The 24,441-nt window shown below is 42.3% G+C and overlaps 1 protein-coding gene across 3 annotated transcripts in view; it reads right to left on the bottom strand.

The window, feature by feature from the left end:
* SLC12A4 (solute carrier family 12 member 4) overlaps nucleotides 1-24,441 on the bottom strand; it is a 72,924-nt gene that overhangs the window by 19,316 nt on the left and 29,167 nt on the right. For 2 of the 3 annotated variants that reach the window (XM_065416749.1, XM_065416748.1), the window contains 10 exons: nucleotides 20,829-20,923; nucleotides 17,815-17,946; nucleotides 10,295-10,441; nucleotides 6,723-6,777; nucleotides 5,301-5,431; nucleotides 4,491-4,732; nucleotides 3,396-3,610; nucleotides 2,078-2,242; nucleotides 1,879-1,977; nucleotides 352-409 (listed from right to left, as the gene is read on the bottom strand). In XM_065416749.1, the coding sequence (XP_065272821.1) occupies nucleotides 352-409; nucleotides 1,879-1,977; nucleotides 2,078-2,242; nucleotides 3,396-3,610; nucleotides 4,491-4,732; nucleotides 5,301-5,431; nucleotides 6,723-6,777; nucleotides 10,295-10,441; nucleotides 17,815-17,946; nucleotides 20,829-20,923 (1,339 nt within the window). Of the gene's footprint in view, nucleotides 1-351; nucleotides 410-1,878; nucleotides 1,978-2,077; nucleotides 2,243-3,395; nucleotides 3,611-4,490; nucleotides 4,733-5,300; nucleotides 5,432-6,722; nucleotides 6,778-10,294; nucleotides 10,442-17,814; nucleotides 17,947-20,828; nucleotides 20,924-24,441 lie in introns of those variants that run through there. The other variant, XM_065416751.1, reaches the window with a different exon arrangement.

Raw genomic sequence — 24,441 nt, forward strand, 5'->3', positions numbered from 1 at the left:
TTTTGATTTTCTAGAAAGTCAACTGTAATGGCAAGAAATCGATCTTTGAACTAGGTGAATCCTAGTGCCCCTTGGAACTCAAAAGGCAACACGTGATGCAACGCAAAATGGATAAAATGTTCTTCTGAAGACCCTATACTACTAGAGATTGGAGGGAGCGGACACACAAAGCAGAGGGAAATGCAGAACCCATTCTTCCAAAGTATCCTTTACATTTTGAATGCAGATATGCCTAAGAGGCAGCTTTAGTCAGGTGTGGACGTGAAGGCAAAGACTAAAATATTCATTGGCCAAAGGCAGGGCACAACCTCCCCTACCATGTTATAGGTAAAATATTTCATCATTACTTACTTGTCTCTAAGTACAACGCCCTCTATGCAGGCTCCAAATAGTAATACACTGCTGAAATCTTGAGTATAGAGTCCATTAAGGAAGGTAATTTTATTTAGACATGATGAATCAATGCAATTATATTGAACATCATTAAAGCTCAATGTTTACCCCTGTGCAAATGATTATGATGCAGTGGTATCCTCTATATAATCAGATATCATGATCACTCGAGGTATGCGGGGCAGTGAGTTGTTAATACCACCCAATGTACATATGTATCTTTAATAGTTAAGAGACAAATATGATTAAATTGTTGTTCCAAAATTCAAATTTAAGAAAGACTGGATTAAAGAGACATGGTTAATGATTTTAATAAAATTAGTTTTACATTTCAAAACTCCCTGGTGGGAGCTGAAAGCCCTAAAGGAGACTGCTTTGAACAGGACGTTAACAGACCAAGTAGAGTAAGCCAGCAACCATGCCCCAAACAGAAGAGCTCCAGTCTGGTAGGAAGTGACCCAGCGAAAGTGTAACTTGGGGAGATCAATTACTGATCTAGACTCTTTGACAAACCCCTAGGGTCCTGGATGGAGATCAGGTGGAGTGGGCCTGGGTCGCCCTACCTTGCCTCCATGCTCCCCTGTAAAAGCAGCCCGCTGCATACAATCTGGCCGGGACGCCCTCTGAATGACTACGCCATCAGAAACTGTAAGGCCACTGCCTGAGCACTAGGCCAGCTGGTCACCAGACTGTCCCGCTACATCAACATACAAGCAACAACTTCTGGAACAAAAAAGGTCAGCTCCAGAAGTACCACACGGAAGCTCTCTGGAAGACAGAAGGAGTATGACATGGAGTACAATGTCCTTTTGATGACAAAGGGCTCAGTCCTGATCTGCAGTTTGGCAGAAGTGTCAGAAGACACGTTCATTTCCTGGTTCACATGTAGTTTGCAGAAGAGCTTATTAGCAGGATATCAGCAGCTAATTTTAGAGTGGTCTGGTCTACACTGATTCCTTTTATTCCAACTTTCCATCCCCATCCCAATTCCATTTCTTATTTAACAACCTAGCTACTACATCTTGCCATCTCTGGCTACTTTGATGCTCTTTGTGTTCCCTTTTACACATTTCGCTTTCAAATTCTTAGACAGCACACATTGCCCTCCCTTTACTCAAAATTAAAAACCTATTTGTTTAAAAAGGTACTGTGATCTAGAAATTCCTGTATTTAAGGTCTTTCCCCACCTTACCAGCTGGCAGTGTTTTTAATGGATCTCTGCATTCTGCCAGCCCAAGATACCACTGACTGCTAGTCAGCTTTCTTAAAGGAGCAAGTAACAGCAGCCAGAAAGCAAAGAGATAGAGAGGGGAGGAAGTTACATACTCTCAATTGAACCAGTGTTTATGTTCTTTCACTGACATATGACAATTGCAGGGGTATTTATATCAACTGAAAACAGTGCAATGAACCAGGAGCACAAATAATAATAAAATTCAATTGAGTCACAATGTGCTAGAATTCTATTCTACTTTTAAAAGATACAGACGAGTGACGTGGTGACAATAGCCAGAATTGTTCCGACAGGAATAGATTTTTGCGCATCTTTGAGGTCTCCTGATCTGTTTGAACCAGCCATGATACCTAAACATAGATTTCAGTTTAAGAAAATGTTTTTGGAAATATCACAAGAGATCAAAGAAAGTTAATTAAAAATCCCACAAAACCCTTTCCCAGTATTCACCAGTCACTGAAGGGAAGAAGATGCCAACTAGTACTGTGAAGGAAGTGGCTATATCCGCAAACACATAAAGGTGAAGGTTGCTTTTCAGCCCTGGTACATCAACTGATGGATGATCAGCTTTTTCCAGTATCTCTTCTTTCTCCATATAATTACTCCACAGATTATCTGGGAGGGCAGGAAGAGGGCAGAAAAGGGGTGTTACCACCACAAAAAGAGAGCAGTAAATACAGGCTCACCCAAACCTAACTTACTGAACTCTTAATGATCTACTCAAAGCAATAACAGACTGGAGTGAAACTTAGTGGGTTACTACAGTTACAAAACTAGACACACAAAACTTCCAAAACAGAAAAGGTTTCCATCGTATTTTCATGCAAACTTTTCACAAGCGCAACGAACATGTTTGGATTATCACCTCACAAATCAACTGCCTAGAAAGGTTTATGCAACATTTATTTTTTGATTCTATAAAGTTAATGAACTGAAGTTATATCATTCTAACGTACCACTTAAATAGACTTGCTCTAACAAAGCAACGTAAGTTTAGCATTGCCACATAAATTAGCATATTAAATGAAAGAGTATACATATACATAGTAACTGAAAAAACCTAAAGAGGTAACCCTGACCAGATATCTGGATGGAAGTTATTTTATTCTTTAGGAAGTGGAAGTATTATGACTGCATGGATTTGCATTTAACTAATGCTTTGACAATGCATGGAATAAGCAGTATGTCTGCCAATCTTCCTTGTTAAATAGGAACTTTATGAACATATACACATCACCTGCACACAGAAAATGTTCCCTGTAATTCTTGTTTAGAGTGAGCATTTTGTAGCATTATATATGTAGCTTTGCAGTAGGTTTGTAGAGAGCAAGGACACAGATAAATCACCTCCATGCACACACTTCTATGCTTCTTCCAGCTAGAATCTACTATGTTATAAATCGGAGTATGTAACATCCTACCACTGCTCTCCAACCCAGACATTTTAGCCTGGTTTTGAAGAGTTATATAGTATGCCCAGGTTAATTCGCCCTACAATATTAATGTAGTTGAGTTTCTATTGCAAATATCAGTCTCATTCAGTCAATTTTGTAGAACTGAGGCTAAGCCTCTTATCTAGAAAAACGATTAACACCATCTACTCTTTAAAGTATTCTAACAGTTTTCTTCAAAAGGGTTTTCTTAACTGTAATTAGATTTCTTCAGTGCTTTTTCTCTACTAGCATAGAACAGCTCAATCCACCTCAACTGCTCTGCATGCCTCTTAACAAGAGGATTTCCTTTGATCCAACAGTGTTTTGTACCTTACCTTTTAAAATGCCACTTGCAGCTCCAGGAATACCTGCTATCTCCGTAACGTTGTTGAGCAGAAAATATTTGTCACAGTTATCAGTGGTTAAGTTAGAACTATGGCAGAAGAGTTCCCAGAGCTTGGTGGCCACAGTCATATTGCCCACAATTGTTGTTTTGGCACAAACATCAAAATGACCTCTCGTCAGGGTCCTGTTGCCCAGCATGCAAATCCTGGAAGGGGAATGAGAGAGTCATTTAGAAGCACATACTAAGCAAAGATGGTTACTCGCATCAGATGTTATTTGGAAAGCGTAGCTTTTCCCTTTTCATACACTGGGATTTTAAAGTGGTTCTCCTTCCTAACAACCTGTTCCAGATTTGAGACTTTCCTGGGCAGCAGAACCAGGAGCGTTTTTATTCACTTCCATTGAAGTCAATGGTAAAACTCCCACTCTTCACTCCAATGGTGCAGACTGGGCTCTACATGCATAGTGGGGGCCAGTAGAGGGTTGTGGCTACTCATTTAGCATTACGCTACTTTTGTCAAGTGAATAATTTGTCAGATTAAGCTACCCTAACTGCACTGCATAATCCCCTGCTACCGTTGCTTGTGCTGTGCATTCCCTTGTACAGCATAAGCCTGCACTGAATTTAAAACAAAAAGGACTAAGTCAACTGTACTCTGGCTCAGAACTAAAGCAACTTTGCAACACAAAATGAACTGATGCCATGTGAGGAAAGTTTATGTTGTATCTAGAGTATCTGGTTCTCTCTTTCTGTATGAGGGGGAACCGGTTAAAAAGTGTCAACTTCCATCCATCTTCCTCTATCTGTGCAGAAGACCCAAACCTAGTGGAACTGGCTAAAGATGGTAAAGGTTAACAATGTGTTTATTTTAGGCTAAGGAGCTTTGTTTCATGGGTTTATCGAACTATGCTCACTGCAACATAAAATTTATCATTCATAAAATAAATAATTTTTATAGCACGTAAGTGCTGCCATATTTGCTGGGTAATTTTAAAATAACTTCCATTGAATCAGTGCTTCCAAATGGCAACTGAAGATATTTCTGACTTGCAGGTTGACATACCCAGCCAGCAAGATTACTTACGGAAATGCAGGGGGATCGAAGATGGACTTGATAGCACCAGCATAAATGGACAATATGGATATTATTACACAGGCCAAGAAGAGAGAAGCAAATTTGTTAACATATTTCACTCCTACAAAAACTACCACAGCCATAAAGGTGAGGAATATGGTTCCATAAACTCGCATGTTGTTCAGTGTAGCACTAGATGTATCATGGGCACCAGTGGAATGAAAAATTGCTGCTTGTGGTGCAATGTATGTCTGAAATAGAAAACAAAAAGTTAGCTAAAGGGCTGCAGTAAGACAACAAGAGTTTCAAATATACTTTCACTTATTGCATGTTTCAATTTTAAATAAGCGTTACATACCCAGAACATTTATTTCAATGTAAATCAATTCTCTATTTGCAAAATACATTGAGCTAGGGTTCTTCACCCTGTAGAACAGTCAATCGATATGGGCAGTTTTGTAGTTTTACCTCCATAATACAATTAACTAGCCTTAGCTATGCCACTGACTCACTGGGTGGCTTGGAATAAGTCACACTTCAACCTACATTTTCAAACGTGAATAGTGATTTGGGGAGTCTCTGTTTTTTGATACCCAAAATGAGACACCTTCAAGGGCCCTGGCTTCCAGAGGGTGGACACTGCACTTTCTGAAAGTCAGGCCCCTAGAAAAGAATAAAAGTGGCACCCAATAATCACGTTTGAAAATGTAAGCCTTCATCCTCTATGCCCCTTCAAAATGAGAATAATTCGATCCCTATGAGGCAGGAATTCTGCAGTAGTTTCTACATGTGAATTGCCACATAAGCATTACTACTCACCAATAAAATCTCAATGGCACCAAGTATGTACATAGCTCCTGCAAATGTTGTTCCCAAGTAAAAGCATAGTCCCACAGCTCCACCGAACTCTGGACCTAGGGACCTTGAGATCATGAAATAGGAGCCACCAGCTACAAGACAGGAAAGGGAGGTGGTATTTTCCAGAATATTTTTATATTACGAACTCGACATTTTAAAAAATCCAGAACATGCATACAAAGTTATAAATTGCATATCTAGCTTTTTTCAGATCTTTACCAGAAATACTTTTGTTTACACAACAGCAAACTAAACAAAGATAGCTCTCATTTGCCTAGGCAGCATTCAACAGAAATACAGGATATTAAATCAAGCCTTGTATCTTGGCTCAATCCAGGTTTCCTCCCCAGAAATGTATTTAAATCTTTTACATTTGGGGACAAATGCACAGGTGGGTGCTAGTAATTTGCAGTGACCGAAATCCTGAGGGTGCTTATGGTATTTAATGTATTCTTATTCTATTTTGCAATTTCCCATTCTATACAAATTTGTTAGACTCAAAAACAAATCATATTCTCACCCTCTTCAGATAAGAGAAACACTCATATGCACAGACAAACTGGGTAAATGAAGGGCTACAACACAGATGAACTAAGTTACATGCAGTGCAAATCTGTTTAGTGTCCAATGAAAGATTAGCTAGTATCACCATTCTGAAGAGTGAGCTACATTTTAAGTTCCTGGATTTCACATTTTGTATACACTGAACTACTTTTCTTCCTCATTAAATCAGTCCCTCAATCTGCTGTGAAGTTCAACTTGATGGGATCTGAAGAAAAAAAAAAAACCCTTAGAAAAATAGCAGTGAGACCATAGCAATGGTGGCTATGTCAGTACAGGACATGTTTTTCAAACATGTGTTGCCAACCCATGATTTTAGCAAGTCACCGTGTTTCTTAAAAACCTGAATCTGGGAGGCATGTGATATGGGGAGAATCTCAGCTTTCGTTTAAAATAGTTACTAGCCCTTATGGTAGCAGATCAAGGTTTGAAAATGTGGCCCAAACGTACCTTAAAGAAAGAAAGAAAAAAAACAGGTACTTTGGCTTAAAAATCATGAGGTTTTTTTTTTTAATCTGATGGGTTTGGGAGGGGAGGGGGCAAGAGAGGGCCTGGCTCATGATTTTTTAACACTTGGGGTTGGCAGTTCTGGAGAAGGTACAATACAGTTCTTCACTTGACATGTCCGGACATTAGTTTGCCTTCTCATCTAATTTCAATGGAAAGCAACAAAAAAATCTACATTTATTAAACCACAATCTTCTAGTTAGCATACAGATTTGCACATGTTTACAGTTGTATTTACAGTGAGGAAATGTGAGTCAAAATGGATTACAGATGTGCTATTCTGACTGAAGTGAGGAATTTGCTAATTACAATTACCTGGAACTACACCATTTGTTGCTATTGCACTCATTGATATGGCTGTCAGCATAGTCTGTGGAGAACAAGACAATGGATATATTTACATAAGTAACAGTCTCAAAAATACAGTTCTTTCCCTGTATAGTAAAATAAGCAAAACAGAAAAAGTTGTCATGCTTAAGTAGGAATTTACAGCATTTCTGTTCTACCCCATGGTAACAGAATGTACCCCTGTATTCACGCCATATACACTACTTACTCCTGAGGGCATTTTGCGCCAAAAAATTAAATATTCTGCGCACATTTTAAAATTCTGCAAGTTTTATTTGTCAATTAATAAATGCAGAGGCTCCAGCATGGCATAGGGAGCACAGGCCACTGGTTCTACGAAGGTGGGAGATCACCCTGCAGCCTCCCCACACCAGCACCCCCAGGACACGGACTCAGTGGTGAGGCTGCACCCGAGCCTGACACAGCACAAGGCCTGGGCCTGCCCCAGAAACACCCTGGGGCCCTGCCCCTCTGTGGCAGGATCCAAGTGTGGAGGGGCTCAGTGTGCGGGAATCCAGGTGTGGGGTGAGAGGATTCTGTGTGGGACAATCTGGGTGCAGGCAGCTCAGTGGGGGGTCTATGTGTGGGGGGATCTAGACGCACAGAGGCTCGTTGGAGGGCAGGGGTTGCCAGATGTAAGAGCAATGGGACTCTGCAGGGGCTTCCAGGTGAAAGTGGCTGGGGTTCGGCAGAGGGGTCTGGGTATGGGGGAGTGGGGCTTGGTGAGGTGAGGGTCTGGGTGCAGCTATTTGGGGGTCAGTGGTGTGGGGATCTGGATGTGGGGGCTCAGGGTGGTACAGTGGAATGGGGCTCGTCAGGGTGGAGGTTTGAGTGCAGGGAGCTCAGTGGGGGGTGGTCTGGATGCAGGGGTGGGGGTCTGGAGGCAGGGGGTCTGGGTGCATGGGGGGCTCCAGATGCAGGGGTTGAGGTTCAGTGGGGTGGGGTTCGGGTGTGGAGGGCTAGGGGGGTTCTGGGTGTATGGGGTGAGGGTTCGCAGGGATGTCTGGGTATGGGAGGTCCAGATACATGGGGGTTGGGCGGATGGGGGAGCAGCTCCCCTTACAGTGACCCCTCCCCCCGCAGCTGAGGAGCGATGGGGGCAGGAAGCAGGGGAGGATGCTGAGATTCCTGGGGAAGGACCCCTCCCCCCAGCCCTTCCTTGTAGGGGAAGAGGAAATCTCATCGTTCCCTGCCTCCAGCCCAGCCGGGACTAGTAGCTGATCCCAGCTCAGGGTAGGAGCCACTGGCTGGGATGTCCCCAGCCCTACAGTGGTTTACCTCTCCGCTGGCTGCTCTGGGTGCCTGAAACAATGTACCTGTGCAGCTAGGGAGTGGTGTGCAACTGCTTTTGCAGCTTCCCTTTGCTTCCCTGTCAAAAAGTCTTTTTTCTGCAGGGAAGCAAAGAAATCTGCGGGGGATATGAATTCTGCGCACGCGCAGAATTCCCCCAAGAGTACCTACTGTAATAATCTTTGTACAAAGTATGCCTTGTAAGTTATCATTTGAAAACTCAATGTGTTGATCAGTATTGTTCTGATAAAATGTGTGTGGCAACACTGAAGTTATAAGATTCTATTGTATGGTGTTATTAATAGATGGACCAAACTGAGGTAGGCAAAAGATGTATCTCAAACAAAGGAATGTGTGCTCTGATTAATTTGCATTTAAGCAGTAAACAGAGTCATCAAGCAGGAAGGGAAACAAGGAAAGCTCAAATAAGTGAGGAAAAAGCAGCAGGGAAATCCTTTCCTACAGGCTTTTTGTCTCCTAGTACACAGGTGGAAATATTTTTCAAGAGGGGGACTGAAACTATAAAAAGGAGGGACAAAGACCCCAAGGCACACTTCAGGCATGCACAGACACACAGACACACACACACACACACACCCGACCTAAAGTGACAAAGAAAGCATTCACTGGATTCTGGGAGAAGCGGTCCTGACCTAGGGTATTTGGTCAATAAGAGAGCTGAAAGCATATGGTGAGAAACTTTGCTTGACTCTAATATAGTTTAAGTTAGGTACAAGTAGCATTTTGACTTTATTTTCTTATAACCATTTCTGACTTTTATACCTCATTACTTGTACTCACTTTAAATCTCTCTCTTTGTGGCTGTTTTATTGTTTTATCTAATCTGGTGTGTTTAAATTTAAGTGTCTGGGAAACTCCATTTGGGGTGGCAAGTTGTGTGCATATTATTTCTATTAAAGAAATAATACACACTATATAATTTGTATTGTCCAGAAGAGGGCTGGGAAGTACAGGACATACATTTCTGGGGGGAAATCTAAGATTGGAGGTGTGTTGGGGTCACCCTGAAGTATAACCAAGGCTGGTGAGAGCCAGAGTGTAACCCAAGTGTGGCTGGCCAGCTGCAGTTACACACAGACATGCAGGGTGTGGCTTGCATGCTGGACGGCTGTTTGTGAGTGGCCCAGGTGGGAACTGCTTCAACCAAAGCACTGTAAGGCACCCAAGGTTGCAGGGTAGGGTTGTAGAACACAGTTGCTCAGTAGTCTGGATTGTACTCTGGTATGTCACACCCTCCAAAGGTCATTTTCTCAATGCAGAAAACTCATCGATTTCACAACAACATAAACAATTTAACAATTAAACTCTTCAGCCTTTCATGTGGGAGATGAGTGTGGCTTGCACATACAGCATAACAGATGTGCCAAAGAGCCCAAGAGTTGAACAGCTTTGTAAGACTTCACACATTTACTGTCAATTCTGCTTGGACAATATTGTGGGATCTGAATTTCCAACCCCACCTATAAGAGTGTGGCTGCTTAACTGCTTAGATTGCACATGCAATCTGAACAATTTATCTTAGAGCCACAAGGTAGATTCACCCATAGATCATGGCAGGGCCCCCTTCACCACTCTTCACTACCCAACTAACTTAGGCCAGGCCTACACCAGAACAGGTTTGCTGGCATAGCTATCCCAGAAAACCCTCCTAGTTTAGTCGCAGTTTATACCAGCAAAAAAGTGCTTTTGGCAATAGAGGTTACACCATTTCCCTGAGCGAAATAAGACGACATCTGAAGTGCTTTACCATCATAGGAGTGTCAGTATACTATACTGGCAAAGAGTTCCTACTGTGGACACATGTATACCAGCAAAGCTGCACTTTGTAAATCCCCACCCACACACCCCCAAGCAAAATAAAAATATCTGTAAAGCAGCGATTCACTGATACAGTTGGAGATTCTGCCAACCACAGATCTCTTCACATCCTGACCAACATAGCTATACCAACAGAAGTCTAGCCTAAGTTAAACTGGCAAAACCACTTGTACACCATTATAACTGCATCTACGTTAGGACTTTTACCGTTATAATAATGTTTACCTCCCCCGTCCCCTCAAAAAATCACACCCCTAATTGACATTACTATGCTGTCAAATGTTTCTGGTGTAGTCCTGGTCTTAGTCCTACACACACATATAGTTAACCCCCTTAGAGGGGCACAGTAAAAGCTTTGCAAGAGGTACACACATGGTATGAGACGGGTCTTAATTTGATCATGTACTCACACAACAACAGCAGATTAAGACTATCAGGAAGGACTGTAGAACTCCTGCTGTTCCCACCATCCATGTCAACCGAAGGAAGAGAATAACCCCAAAGATATTCTGCATACATGGAAGGTACACTCCCATCAGGGTGCCCATGCTGGGTGACTGAAAATAAACACATACATCAACTTTCATTCACTGGGTAACTCAAAACAAGGGTTTAGAACACAGAGGAGGAAAATAGATTTCAGCTATTTAAATTACATCATGCTGTGATAGATTATAATAAAAAGATGCACAACTGTTACAATGCTGTACTTCCAAAAAACCTTAAGAGAATGGTTTAAACCAAAACCGTTGGTTGACTGGCAACAAAATTTGGACCAGGCTGCTAGCTCTTCATTTCAGCCCCACCTCTCCAGCAGTTACCAACTGAACATATTTATATATTTTATTAGTAGTACTGTGGTAGTACCTACAAGCACCTAGCAAGGAGCTGGACTCTGCTGTGCTTGATGCTGTACAAACACAGAACAAGAACCCAGCCCCTGTCCAAAAAACTTACAATCTAAGTAAAGAACAGGTTTATCCCCAAAAGTTCAGTGTGTTTCCAGTTACAACTACCAAAAGATTTGGAAACAGCTTTGAGAAATGTGCTATATATTTTCCATATCTTTACATATTAGGTTTATACAGTAAAACCTGTGTTCTCCAGCACTTTACCAATTGGAAAGCTCTATAAACCGGCATTTCCTGATCTTCATTGAAAGTCCAGTTTATAGTCCGGTTGGCGTGGGGTCGGCAGGCTCCCTACCTGCCTCTGCGTGACTCCCCAAAAGCGGCAACATGTCCCTGCTGCTCCTAGGCGGAGGAATGGCCACGAGGGGTTTGGAGTGCAGGAGGGGGTGCGGGGCGCGGGCTCGGGGAGGGAGTTGGGGTGTAGGAGAGGGATTGGAGCAGGGGACTGGGGCATGGGAGGGATTTCAGGGTGCCGGATCCGGGCGGTGCTCACCTGAGGTGGCTCCCTGCAAGTGGTGACATGTCCCTGCTGCTCCTAGGCGGAGGACTGGCTAGGCAGCTCTGTGCACTGCCCCCGCCCCTCCCCAAATGCTGAAACTACCAACTGCCTTTTCAATAGGATTTTGCATCATGTTGCTGACGTGAGGTAGCACCACACTTCTAGTGAAGAACAGGCCTTAGAGCGTGGGCTGAGCAATTCTCAAGGAGACACTTGGGAGGCAGGAGGGGGAGACCAAGTCCAAAGAGTCTTAGACTGGATTTTTGATGTTTATTCTTAGCTCCTTCTGTAACTCAAGCCAACCCAAGTAATTTTTTAGCCATTGCAATTTGTGTGGCCTGTTTGGAGAAGAGTGGGGGGGCGGGAGTTGGGAGGAGGGGAGGTCATGTGTTCTGTTCTATTAGACTGCCAGAAGGTGGCTGATTAATGATGCAGTCAATAACTGTTCCATCATACAAAAAAAGCTATCATTTGTGTAGCGAATAGTTATTGTACTACAACACTAACGGAATCAACGTGGCCCACTATGAAAATATGTTTTGGCTTTTCCTTGGTGTGTATGAAGAAGCAAGAAATCATTGTCCCATGATGCTAATGGAAGCTGTGTCTGTGCACAGACATCCTAATTAGAAGTGCCCTAATTCAAATTTCAGAAAAGCTGAACACTCACTGGAAGAGCTGTTCAAATTATTTGTTACCAGGCTCTCGGAAAACAAATTATGAAAATATTCTTAGAAACTTCCTTAGTTCACTGTTTTATCTTAAATTGTGTAGATATTAAATCTAGGAGGGTGCTATGTAAGGTTGTGTCTATTCATTGGGCAGAATGTGCAAAGATCCAAAGACTTCTAGATATCATACTAATGTCTCTGATTTGAAATTAACTGCCCTTGCATGCTCTGAAGCACAATCTGGTACATTACACTCACATTTTAGTATCCCCACTAAGTTTGTCAATCTGGATAAAATTTGTAATGTCTATGCAGATACTTTATTTTAAAGGTCTTACACTCACTAACAAGAGAAATGTCTTAGAAAGCATCTACTCAGAATGCCTAGAAAGGTTGTCATGCTGCGTGTAAATTACACAAAACATTTAGTCTTTGACATGAAACCAGGAGATCTAACTTACTGTGAATTTGCACTGGACTAATTCCCTAACATACTACTTTTGTTTACTTGCCCCAAGGCCTGCATCATTACCTCTGCTAATTCCGGCTTTTGTTTTAAATACTCTCTCCTTTTTCCCCTCCAAAAAACAGGATAGTATGAGGTGCTTGATATTGTTCAAGGTGTTTAAAAATTCAACCAAATCTGTTTGCATTTGAATGTGTTTGAAATGCAGTGTATAACAACTCAAGAATTGATTTGCACACTAGACTGCCTGGCTGTGGCAGCAGGAGCTAAGTTTACAATTGCAAGGTTTTAACAGAGCATATTGAAGCTTTCAGTCCTACAGTCAAATCAACCCTAACAGTGTTATCAACTCCCAGCATTTGAGGTGTTTTTCTTGCAGCCTCTTCCCCCCCAACCTCCCCAGCAAATAAAGACCGAAAAATTATCATTTTAGAAAATCTCATGTTTTGGAGTGCCTGAATCACAATTTTTGAATGCTTGGGGTTGCAATACTATTAAAAAAAATAACTTGTAGCAGCTGCCATTAAATTTTCAAAGCTCAGAGCTGCAAGACAGTCTATCCTCCTTTGGCTGGAAAATTAAACTTCCGAATGACAGAATAGTGAGTAAAATTGCCTTTGGTTTACTTGACTCTCTCTCCTTCCCCATTCACTCAGAGCAGTAACACAATTAAATTAAGGCTCAGTAGTGCACTCCTCCCCGTCCCAGCCCCTTCACCCCGGCATTGTTTGTGCGCTTTACATCAGCTTGGGCCACCCCTTTCCCTCTGACTGGCAACTTGCCGCTTCCACGTCCTCTTCTCTGATTGGCATCTCAACGCTCTTGCTCTGGTCCCTCTTCCCGCTCCCCCTGCAGCCTCTTCTACACCAAGTTACAATCTCAGTCGTAAAGGGAAAACATTGTGCATTCATTGTATACTTTGAGAATTGCAAAGCAGTACAGCTTAAGAGATGCCCAAATCACAGCATTACTAAGTGCACCTCAGACATAAGTCGTCACTGGGTTGTTGGTTTCGTTACCCAAATAAAAATACTGCAAACAAAGAAATGAAGCAGGAGAACAGCTTGCACCAGCACCAGTGATTTGCAGTGACTGAGCCCTTCTCCACATTGGGAAAACTGAAATACTACTCTAAAGATTGCACTGAGCTAGTAAAATAGCAGATATACTGACAATCGGCAAATGGTAAAAAAACCCTCATATCGTCTATGATAATTATCTGTTTTCAGCCAGGCAGCCCGTGCTTCCACATGTGTGGTATCCACTTTGATCAGCTTCAAACACGTAACTGACGCAAGTTATGGATTTGAGCTAAAGGACACCACTCCCCTTGTGCTAGCCTGATTGTTTTTCTAAACAACTGGCTTCAGGGCCCAAAGAAATTGACAACTGCCATTACCAGCCACCCAATATAAGTAACTGAGGGTGCCACAGAACAGCCCCAAAAGCCATAACTACAGACATTTGCATAAAGCTGAACTGCCCAGTTACGTTGTAGAAGCTGAAGTAGGTAATCTGATCTCCAATATGGGAAGTAGGATATTTATTATTCATGAATCCTAGGATTGGAAGCATAGGACTGGAAGGGACCTCGAGGGGTTTTCTAGTCCAGTCCCCTGCACTCATGGCAGGACTAAGTATCATCCAGATGATCCCTGACAGATGTTTGTCTAACCTGGTGTTTGAAGAACCATAACTGTGTCAGTGCTTTACTACAGACCGTATTCATACTAACCTAAAAAGCAAAACAAAACCCCCTGCCACCCTCTTAAACAGAGAGAGGGTAATTGGTAATGTATCTTAACACACAGCAAGGAACTACAAAACAACATAACACTGAATACTAAAAACTTATGGCAATACTGAAGCAAGGTGAAATACTTAGTGAGCCATACTCCATTTAAGTTTGTCTATTCTTGACACTTTCACAACTGAGCAAATCTTCTAAAGGGGAATTTTTTTTGGGGGGGGGGGGGCAGAAATTCCATATAATATAATTTTCCACACTGCAAGTGTTTGTGAAAAATTTTCAAGTCTCCTTCAATCTTGTAATTTTAGTAAGACCAGTAAGATGCAAAATTGTCTTCAAAATCTAAAGCACCACATGATCTAGCAGCCTAAGCATACAATTATCTTTCCATGTCTGCCATTCACAGGTCTTTAATACTTTGCACTTGCATACAAGTGAGTTTTCTGATTTTAAGTGGCAGTGATTTTGGAAAGGAGAGCCTGCCTGTGCTAATATGGCTCTGGTGAAACCGGTTGATACCGACAAGCATAGCAGGAAGCAGAAGTCACTGAGAGATTTGTCTTCTGTCAGCAGTTTGTGGAGATATAATTTTTATTTATAGAAAAGACTGCATTATTCATGCAGCTTAGCATTCCACATCCAATGATCAATTTAGGCATATTAGATGAGGTGGGAAAGCCAGACCATTAAAAATTCACGCCTGCTACATGCATCTAACAACACATATTGAGATTTTAAGGAGTTGGGCAACAGAGATTCACAGAGTCCAAACCAAAAAAAAGCTCATATTCCTGTTCCAGCATTTCCCTATGGAATGTCAATTCAAATGACTGAAGAGACAGGGTGAGTGAGATAATATATTTTAATGGGCAAATAAGTTGTCTCTCTAATATCCTGGGACTAACATAGCTACAACAACACTGCATAATTCAAATGATTGACATGCAATTTACTTTCAGCCATACTAGGTGAGTACATTTGCTGGATGTATCTGGTGTATCATCCAGCAACAGATGTTAATATTTAATAGCAGAGTGTCAAAGTTTAACTCCCCATCAAGATAAGTGGGGATTTTATGCCTTGGTGCTACTGTTTCCTTGAGTCAGTATTTACACTTCAAAAGGAGAACTAGAAACTTTTTAAAATAAAAACTGGAAACCTGTAGGAAAATCCCATTTCCACAGTTTCTGGAGGCTCTCTCAATGCTCTCTCCATTGTCTCTGCCCATGATTTTGCATTCCTCTTTGGTGACTTGAATTAGTATTTCATGTCTGTATTCAACTCCCTAGTTTTATATTCCAAATGACATCTGACATCCTCACAGCTTTAATGTTATTTGAATTCCTCCACCCCATGCCAACTACAATTAATTTAGATTACACACAATGGGACCTTTACTGTAGTGTCCTGCACAAAAGACAGACACTCTAGGCAGAAATTCACTAACTGGAGTTCCAGCATACACAGTGTACTGAAACACTAGTTCAGGGGAATGTTTTCAAAAGCTTTGAGTTACCCAGAGACTACACTACAAAAAGTTAACACTGTGCAAACAGATGTGCCAGAAACTAATGCAGGAACAGTGGGTTTAAAAAAAAAAAAAAAAAAAATCAGTCCTACCCATACGAGAACAAAATGTGCTTTAACCATGTCAAGTTCTACTGTGGCAGGACCACAAACCACAACAGTATAGCTTAAAATGGGACAACTGAGACTTATTGTTATAGCATAAATGGAGTTTCACTATATACAAGTTCACTTTAAGGGCTTGTCTACACTTACTGCACTGCAGCTACGCTGCTGTAGCACTTAGCAAAGTCACTACCTCTGCGGATGGGAGAGCTTCTCCCATCAGCATAGGTACTACACCTCGCTGAGAGGCCATAGCTATGACAACGGGAGAAGCCCTCCCGTCACATAGTGCTGTCTACACCAGCGGTTAGGTCAGTATAACTGCATCCTTCAGGGGATTTTCCACACCCTGAGTGATGTAGTTATACTGACATAAGTTGGTAGTGTAGACCAAGCCTAAGTGGGTTACACGATATATGCAGTATCTAAATACAGAATATTTTACACCACCATGAATTACTCTGCTAGGGACTGATAATACCTTCTCAGCTTCCTATCATTCCCTAATCTCTTCCTCACTGAGGCTGGAACCAGCTACCAAATTCTCTGCAGTCTTTTTCAAAGGGAAAAGAAACAGCTGGCTTCCAGATGGCCAGTGTAGAATACCAGTGTGAGGTGTCATTTTATCTTAAACAGTCTTTAAATAACACTAACAATGGCCAAAAAACGTGCCATTTCAAAAAGTTAAGGATTTTGTCTACCCTATTTCTCTACATTCTTTATTAGAGTAATTTCTCCCAATTTTTTAGGAAGAACAGACTGAATAATCAATTGAAATTAGGCACTCCCATAAATTAACAGGAAAAGACAACCGCTCATGCATGATTTTAGTATTATGCCCAGACAAACAAACTGATATATATTCCCTTTTAGGCATAACCTTAACTATTGCATATAAATATATAGTTAAGGGTATGCCTAAAAGGGAATCCAAATACATTAAGGTATCAAAATTCACAAACACCTAAATAAGCTAACTCTGTCCTTTAGCGACATCATAATAACCATAACACTGAGGCATTTTCATGCTTCTGGTCCCAGATTCAACTAATTTTTTTAACAGGTGTTGGGTCTGGTGATTCCATTGAAATCAGAAGGGACTACCTGTGGAGTGAGGGTGCTAGAATCAGACTTGTGGCATGGGTTAACATGCATTCCCTTTGAAAGTGAATTGGCAGTCTTCAGTGTTACTGCCTCTGTCTTTTTTCAGTGGGTCAAGATTTCTGTACGTACGGCAACACAGGATGACAATAAATCTGTACTGTTCACATTTCACAGCAGTTTACTTGAAAACCTTTTGCTGAACCTTTGCTTGAAAACCTGCAAGCAAAGCAGCAAGACCTTTAAATAGGAAGTTTAGCCTTAATGTGTAGATTTTTTGTACCCTGTTGAAGCACATGGCTTGATTTTCAGAGATACTGGACAACTGCAGCCCCTACAGAGGATAAAGGGAGCTGCTGGTGCCCAGCACCCTCAAATCAGGTCACTAAACCTCACCTACTACAGTGTTATTAGAAATGGGGCTCAAACAGGAAGCCTAAACACGCACACTTCCGCCTCTAAAAATGGTTTTGAACTCAATGTGACAACTCACAGACTAAGTTTCTATTTAAGGTGAATAAGGGTGGCAGAAACAGGCTATAAGATTTAAATGCATGATTTTTGTGACATTGTGACCTATTTAATCAAACTTCCTGAGAATAATACATACTAAGACTATCCAAGTGCACTGGAATGACTAGATTGCTTAAGCATTACTTCACCTCTGACTTTCTCAGTCTAGAAACAAGAAATTACAAGTAACTCACTGCGTTCATTTGGGGCCCAGTCCTGCTCCCAATGAAGCCATGTCATGTCATGGCTTCCATGGTGGGGGTGGGGGGCAGAGGATTAGATCCTTATTCAGAAATGGTGATGAAGCACAAGGAATTTCAGAACTCTCCAACTGCACACATAAGCAATCTCAGTTACAAGCTGGCCATTGAGAGAAGTTCTACTTACTTTTGATACTTTCCTCTTTGAACCTTCAGCACTTTCCGCCTCCTCATGTTCTTTGGCTCCCTGAGTGAGATTTGTGTAGCTGACCAACTTACCAAGCAGAGAAGATACCTTTGGTCGTATATCCAGTTCCTCCTGTGGAGGAAAACAACTTATGTAAGCCAAAGCGGTCAGAAAGAACAGGGCAGATCATATAGCTCTTTGGCAGGGCTGGAGATAAACTCACTGAAAGAGGCTGCAGTAGAATAAATGAAATATTAATTTTGTCTGATTTGACTAGAGGACATTTGGGCTTTGAAAGCTGTCTTAGGAAAGGTTTACAGTCATGGGGAGTCAAAGACAATAGGGACTCACCTTCTACTTGTCAGGCATTGGCAATGAAGTGCAAGGAAAAAAGAGCTCTGAAATCCAGGATTTCAGGAAAGTGAAAGATTTGCAGTTGACTATTATGCATATCTTGGGTTAACATTAAAAAAACATTTTCAGGGACAATTCTTCAACTAAGCCAGAGATCCGGTGCCCAGAGTCCCAGCCATTGCAGTGTTATGGGCACATTCCAGTAGATTTAATATGATCAATATCTAATCCAGGGCCTCTGAGAGGTTGAGGTTAGCTAAGCCTCCTAAAATTTGTATGTTTGTTGAATGTATGAAGGTCTCACAATCCCCTCTCCCTAAATTCCCCACATCCAGGAGGATTCCTCTTACCCTGTGGTTGTCTTTGAGGGTGGGGAGAGCCGGTGTGTTGGTACTTTGCACCAATGCGCTCGAGGAGAGGCAAGCAGGCACATTCCCCCCATACTGCAGCTTCATCCTATCTTCTGGGGGAGTATGGCAGGAGTGAGCCACTTGTCTCATTTTTATACCAGCTGGGATCTTTTGGGAAGTGTTTATAGAGTACTCTGATTACTCTCACTCTTACAGCTTCTCTTCTCTGCCTGCCGTCTGTATTCTTTTCTGCATTATCTCCTTAAGATCCTTAAAATAGTTCTGTTGTTCTGAACTTTCTGTTCTGCGCCTCCCCTTGTGCCTGCCCCACACACAGAGCACACCTGTCAGGTTAAAATTTTCTCAAGTGCCAACCCTACTACTGCAATAACTAAAAATCAGGGAAGTCACCAGTGAAGCCAACATTCTCACCAACTCCAACCTCAGCCATCATAATTTATCAGCCACACAGACCCACAGATCCTGCAAATATACAAAGTCCCTTCGTTCTAACACAGCCACCCACAACACGCCCAAGCCCGCTCAAAAGCAAAACTCCAGCGTCCACCAGATTAAGATATCTTTCCTGGCAGACATGCATTTGAAAGAAGTAATCATCTGTTATCTGTCCATGAAGTCTCAGTTAAGGTTTTGCTCAGAGCAAGAGTGGCAAGAATTGGAGGTGTGCATTGTGACTGGTTCCGTCTTACAGGCACTAGACTTCTTCAGCACAAGACTCTACATGATGGGTCATCACCGTGGAAACAGCTTGTGCTAAAATGGAGCTTTTGTGACCTGATGGAGCAGCGGCTCAGCAGCAGCTAATCTAAATGGCCTGTTGGGAAAGGGAATGCTTAAGAAAGCTCAGCACATGCTTTCTCATGAACTGAGGCATCTGAATGGAGGGCTGATAATTCTCCCTTCAAGAAAAAGTCGAGGATTCTTGCTTCTTTGGATTCTATGGGAGTGGCACAAACAACATGCAGTGACAGGAGAAAACTGGAAGCAAATGGGAAGATTAATGGATTCTTAGGGCCCTGGAATTACTACCTTCTTCTTTAAACAAAATACACACACACACACACACACACACACGTGTTCAAAGATGACTACCTAAAGTTAGCCACCTGTGTAGCCTGATTCAGAGGCACTGAACAGCCATACTTATAACTGGAGTTGATAGGAACTGCAGGTGCTCAGGACCACTGAAAATTAGGACTCCTAAATAACCAACTTTAGGCACTTAATTCTGAAAATTTTGGCCTTCGTTTATAGAGCTTTCCATTACAAAATTATGGCCTTCCCCATGTAAATCAATGCCCTGCTAACCCAGCCACGCAAAACAAAAACAAAACAAAAAAACCAAGCCTGAGCAACCAATCTGCAGACAAAAAAGTGGTACTGGTATGAAGTTACTCCTCCTCTGTACTGTGTGAACCTCAAAACATACTCTCAGCATGTCAAACTTGCTAAAGGGTGAAGAGGCACACTCCTCAACCAGACACATGATACAGCAGCGGCCGGTCAGGAAAGGGTTTCACGGTATGACTGGGGTTTTATCCCAGACTTATTTATCATTGTTGTCCATTCCTGATCCTGTAGCTCAGTAGCTGGTTGCTATCATACACGGTATGATGCAAAAACTAACCGCAAGCCAAGAAAAGGAGTTGTGCATGGTAGAAGCCACCATCCAGCAGCTGGCAAAAGCGAATAATGGCAGATGCTGGTAGACTGGGTCAGTGTGGTGCTGCTGTATTGAACCTGATCTTCTGGGTTCTTTAGAGCCTCCTGGGCATCAGAGCCCAAACATGCTATTTTTTCCCACCCATCCCTAATCTGTAGCTCATGTCATTCCTTGTTCCCAATCTCTGGAACCCACATTCCCAATGTTTAACCTTCTGGCACTAGGTCCTGACAGCAGAGAGGCTGAAGTAGCGACAGTTACATGTGAGTGTGTGGCACCTGGGATTCCAACTGTTCTTCTGCTTTCTACTCCACACATCACCGGCAGAACAACCGCCCACAGACACTGCCTTGGACAGTGGCATTATAAGTGTATATTAACAGGCGTGACATACCAAAAGCCACCCAACACTTTAAAAAGATTTTTAAAAGGCACAAATGGCATTTAGGTGTCTGACTGCTTGACTTTAGATGGGAATTAGGCATCTACTTGCCAGTTGTAGCTTTGAAAGTCTCCATCCCCTCCCTCTACAGAAGAAAGAGATAAAGACCTTATCTTCTATTCTCCATAACTCAAGATCAAAGATGCTCATGCCCAGTGGTCTGGAAAGCAAAATTAAAGTTTACCTCAAACAAGGCCAAGTTTCTGTCATAATAATCACTTCCCTTGCCAGCTTCAGAACTGTTGAGAAAAGGACTGTTTTCTTTATGGTTGCCATGACCTGCAGAGAGAAAAAAGTAGTAGTTTTTGGTAAGTTTGGAATGGAGGTAAAATCTGAGGAGCATCTCAACTCCCCAAGGAAGACTGTTCTATTCAACAGCTGTTCTATTCAATTTTTAAAATCCCAATTTTTGTTCAGCATATAATTTTAAAATGGCATAACTGTGTTAGTTATGTTTGATTTACCATGACACAGAGAAATTGAAACCGTCATTGATATTGCTTTCAGTGTTGAAAGTAATCTTTTTTTAAAAAGACAAGGAGTAATACAAAACTGCCTCAAGGGGAAGTTTACAGGTGGGACCACTGCCAAGATGATGTCTTGGGCCTAATAACCTTGACAGTTTTCTTTTTACTTTTTTTTTTTTTTTTTAGTAGAGTATTATGATGAATCAGAAAAGACAGTTCCTGTGAGCACTCACAGTTAGAGACTATTGCTGATTTGTAACACGATTTTCTGCTTAAGCAATAAGTACACAAACAAATTACACACATCTAATCAAGCTGATTCAAAAAATATTTAGTAAGCATTGTTGCTGGCTAGTTAAGATAATACCATGTCAACTAACGAGTATTTTCCTTCTATTTTATTGCAAACTCTAAATTCTGTAAGTAAATATGCACTTTCTCGGTTGCACTAAACCAGTGGTGGGCAACCTGTGGCCTATCAGGGTAATCCGCTGGCAGGCCGCGGGACAATTTGTTTGCATTGACCGTCTGCAGGCACGGCCACCCGCAGCTCCCAGTGGCCGCAGTTCATTGTTCCCGGCGAATGGGAGGGGCACAGGCTGCAGGGACATGCTGGCCACTGCTTTCCACAGCTCCCATTGGCCGGGAACGTAAACAAACTGTCTCGCGGTCCGCCAGTGGATTACCCTGACGGGCTGCGTGCGGGCCGCAAGTTGCCCACCACTGCACTAATCCCTTCCCCCTCATGTTTTTGTTCATATAAAATTACAGGCTTTTTGGGATAAAGACTCTTCTTAAGAGTCTAAACTAGCATCTAGCACATTTGGGTGCTGTACAAACAAATAATTCATAGCTTTTATATACTGTACAATGTGAAAGAAAATTTAGCACAGCACAGAGGACCTAAAGAAAGTTTTAAAATAGTTTCAGTATTAAAACTTTTTAAGCGCACTGCAGCATAAAATGATGTGATATTCTGCACAACAGAACAATGGTTCAGGTTTTCAGAAATTCTCAGCATCTGCAGCTACCATTGGAGCTGTAGGTGATCAGCATTTCTTAAATTCACATCTTTTCTTTAGCACTCTGAACTGCATTCCATGTGTTTCACAGGTCCAATACACAAGGCACAGGTGTTCACAGGTTCATGTCCCTAAAAGAAAACAAATATAACCTAAAAGATATTCTAGTCCAGTGGTTCCCAAACTTGTTCCGCCGCTTGTGCAAGGAAAGCCCCTGACGGGCCAGGCCGGTTTGTGTACCTGCCGCGTCCGCAGGTTCGGCCGATCACAGTTCCCAGTGGCCGCGGTTCGCTGCTCCAGGCCAATGGGAGCTGCTGGAAGCGGCGGCCAGTACATCCCTCGGCCCGCGCTGCTTCCAGCAGCTCCCATTGGCCTGGAGCAGCGAACTGCGGCCACTGGGAGCCGCGATCGACCGAACTTGCGGACGCGTCAGGTAAACAAACCGGCCTGGCCCACCAGGGGCTTTCCCTGCACAAGCAGCGGAACAAGTTTGGGAACCACTGTTCTAGTCACTAATTTAAAAAAACTAAACTACTAAAGAAAGTGAAAGAATATCAAAGACCATATCCTACAAGTTAAAAGAGGGAATTGTGTGTTGAATTTGTAAGAAAAAGCAGAAGATTGAGAGGTTGAAAACATTTCCTCAAAATTAGATCTTACAACTAATTCAACTGTGGTTAAATCAATTTAAATCAACTGGGTTAGCCTCTGTTGAATTAGCACTACATAAGTGAAGGTATCTGTTTTGATATTATGAAACCTGGACGCGTTTCACAAAATTACAAAAATAAACCCAATTGGATAAGTAATTGGCAAGCTAAATAGAAGGCTCCTATCTGTGTGCAGCATCACATGCTTTCAAGTGTGTTTAAACATTCAACATGTTTAGTTGGATAATTGTTATAGCGAAAAGAAGTTCATATCTTGTTATTTCAGCACCATTCTCATCAGGGGAAGGGTTTGGAAAAAGCGCAGCTGGTTTGCTGGAAAGTAGAGAGACATTGTGTGTCCACTTGTTTTGGTTAGTAAAAGCAAAACAACTAGCAAAAAGATATCCAGATATAGGCAAAGCAGTTTGTTTTATCCACTAAAAATAACTGATTGGGTGGCCCTTTTCTGCTGCAATTAAGTCTAGAGTTCAACAGGTGACATCAGATCAACAGCCACGTGGCTCATCAGGAACACTGGAACCTTCAGATCCAGCATACAGACCTCTACCACTTCAGCTAATGGAGTTACTGGTAGCAGTAGTATGTTGTCATCCTCTATGTGGACCAGCACTAAAAGTTGATGATAAAGTTTGCCAGCTGCTTTCACAGATTTGCTGGCAAGAATCTTGAGTTCCATTCCAGACTCTGGAAGGGAGTGTGCTCTAGTAGACCCAAACTATTCTGCTCTTTTCACACCTCCATGACCACCTTCTGCCTTGAGCCCTCCAACCTGTGCCTGTCCCAGTCCCATCTCTTCCCTACCCCAACTTCTTATTACAGTCCCCTTGCCCAGCTATTCCTAATTTCACCACCATTACTCCCAACTCCTCACACTATCCATCTCTCCCCACAACTCTGGCCTCCAGTTGAAACATAAACATGTCCCCACTGGCTCCCAGTCCTAATCTCCTATCATCCTCAGCTCTTTATCCCACTCTCTTTACCCAGCCAGTCCCAGTTCTCCCCCTCTACCCCAACTTCTAGTCAGAGCTGTCTTCCTTCCCACCTCACTGGTTCTCAGTCTGTCTCTCCCCATCTCCACTCCCTATCCAATTTTCCCTCTCCTAGCCCACCATCCTCCAGTCACAGTTTCCACTCCAATCTACTCCCACCCACCTTAGATATAACTTGTCTCCTTTGCATTCAGGTTGAGAGCACAGGAGAGAGCCTCTCTGCTGTCAGTTCAGGTACCCAGACCAGGTAGAGCCTGTAACAGCTCAATTGCAGGGAAAGTCCTGTTTAGCTCAAGGTATGCCCAATGCAGACAGAATCTTCAGGGAATGCGGCTGCTAAAAATCTAAGAAGTGCAGGTGTAAAATCTGAGTATGTGTTTAAAAAAAAAAAAATTCTAAAGGTTTAAAAAAAAGTGGGCATATTTTCAAGGGGAATAACACAGGGCACATTCATGGCACAAAAGCCACCCCCCAACAAGTTCAAATCCCTGCTCTAAAGCTTTGGGGGCACTAGAGGCTTTTCAAAGAAAATGTCATCTGAATTTTTTAAGATGGGCACAACATTTTGTCACTAGCCTCATTCTCACAAACAGCTCAACTGTTTTGGCTGAAATTTTCAGAAAAATCCCAACTGAGGCAGTCACT

This window comes from Emys orbicularis, chromosome 14 (assembly GCF_028017835.1).
Source record: "Emys orbicularis isolate rEmyOrb1 chromosome 14, rEmyOrb1.hap1, whole genome shotgun sequence".
Lineage (NCBI taxonomy): Eukaryota > Metazoa > Chordata > Testudines > Emydidae > Emys > Emys orbicularis.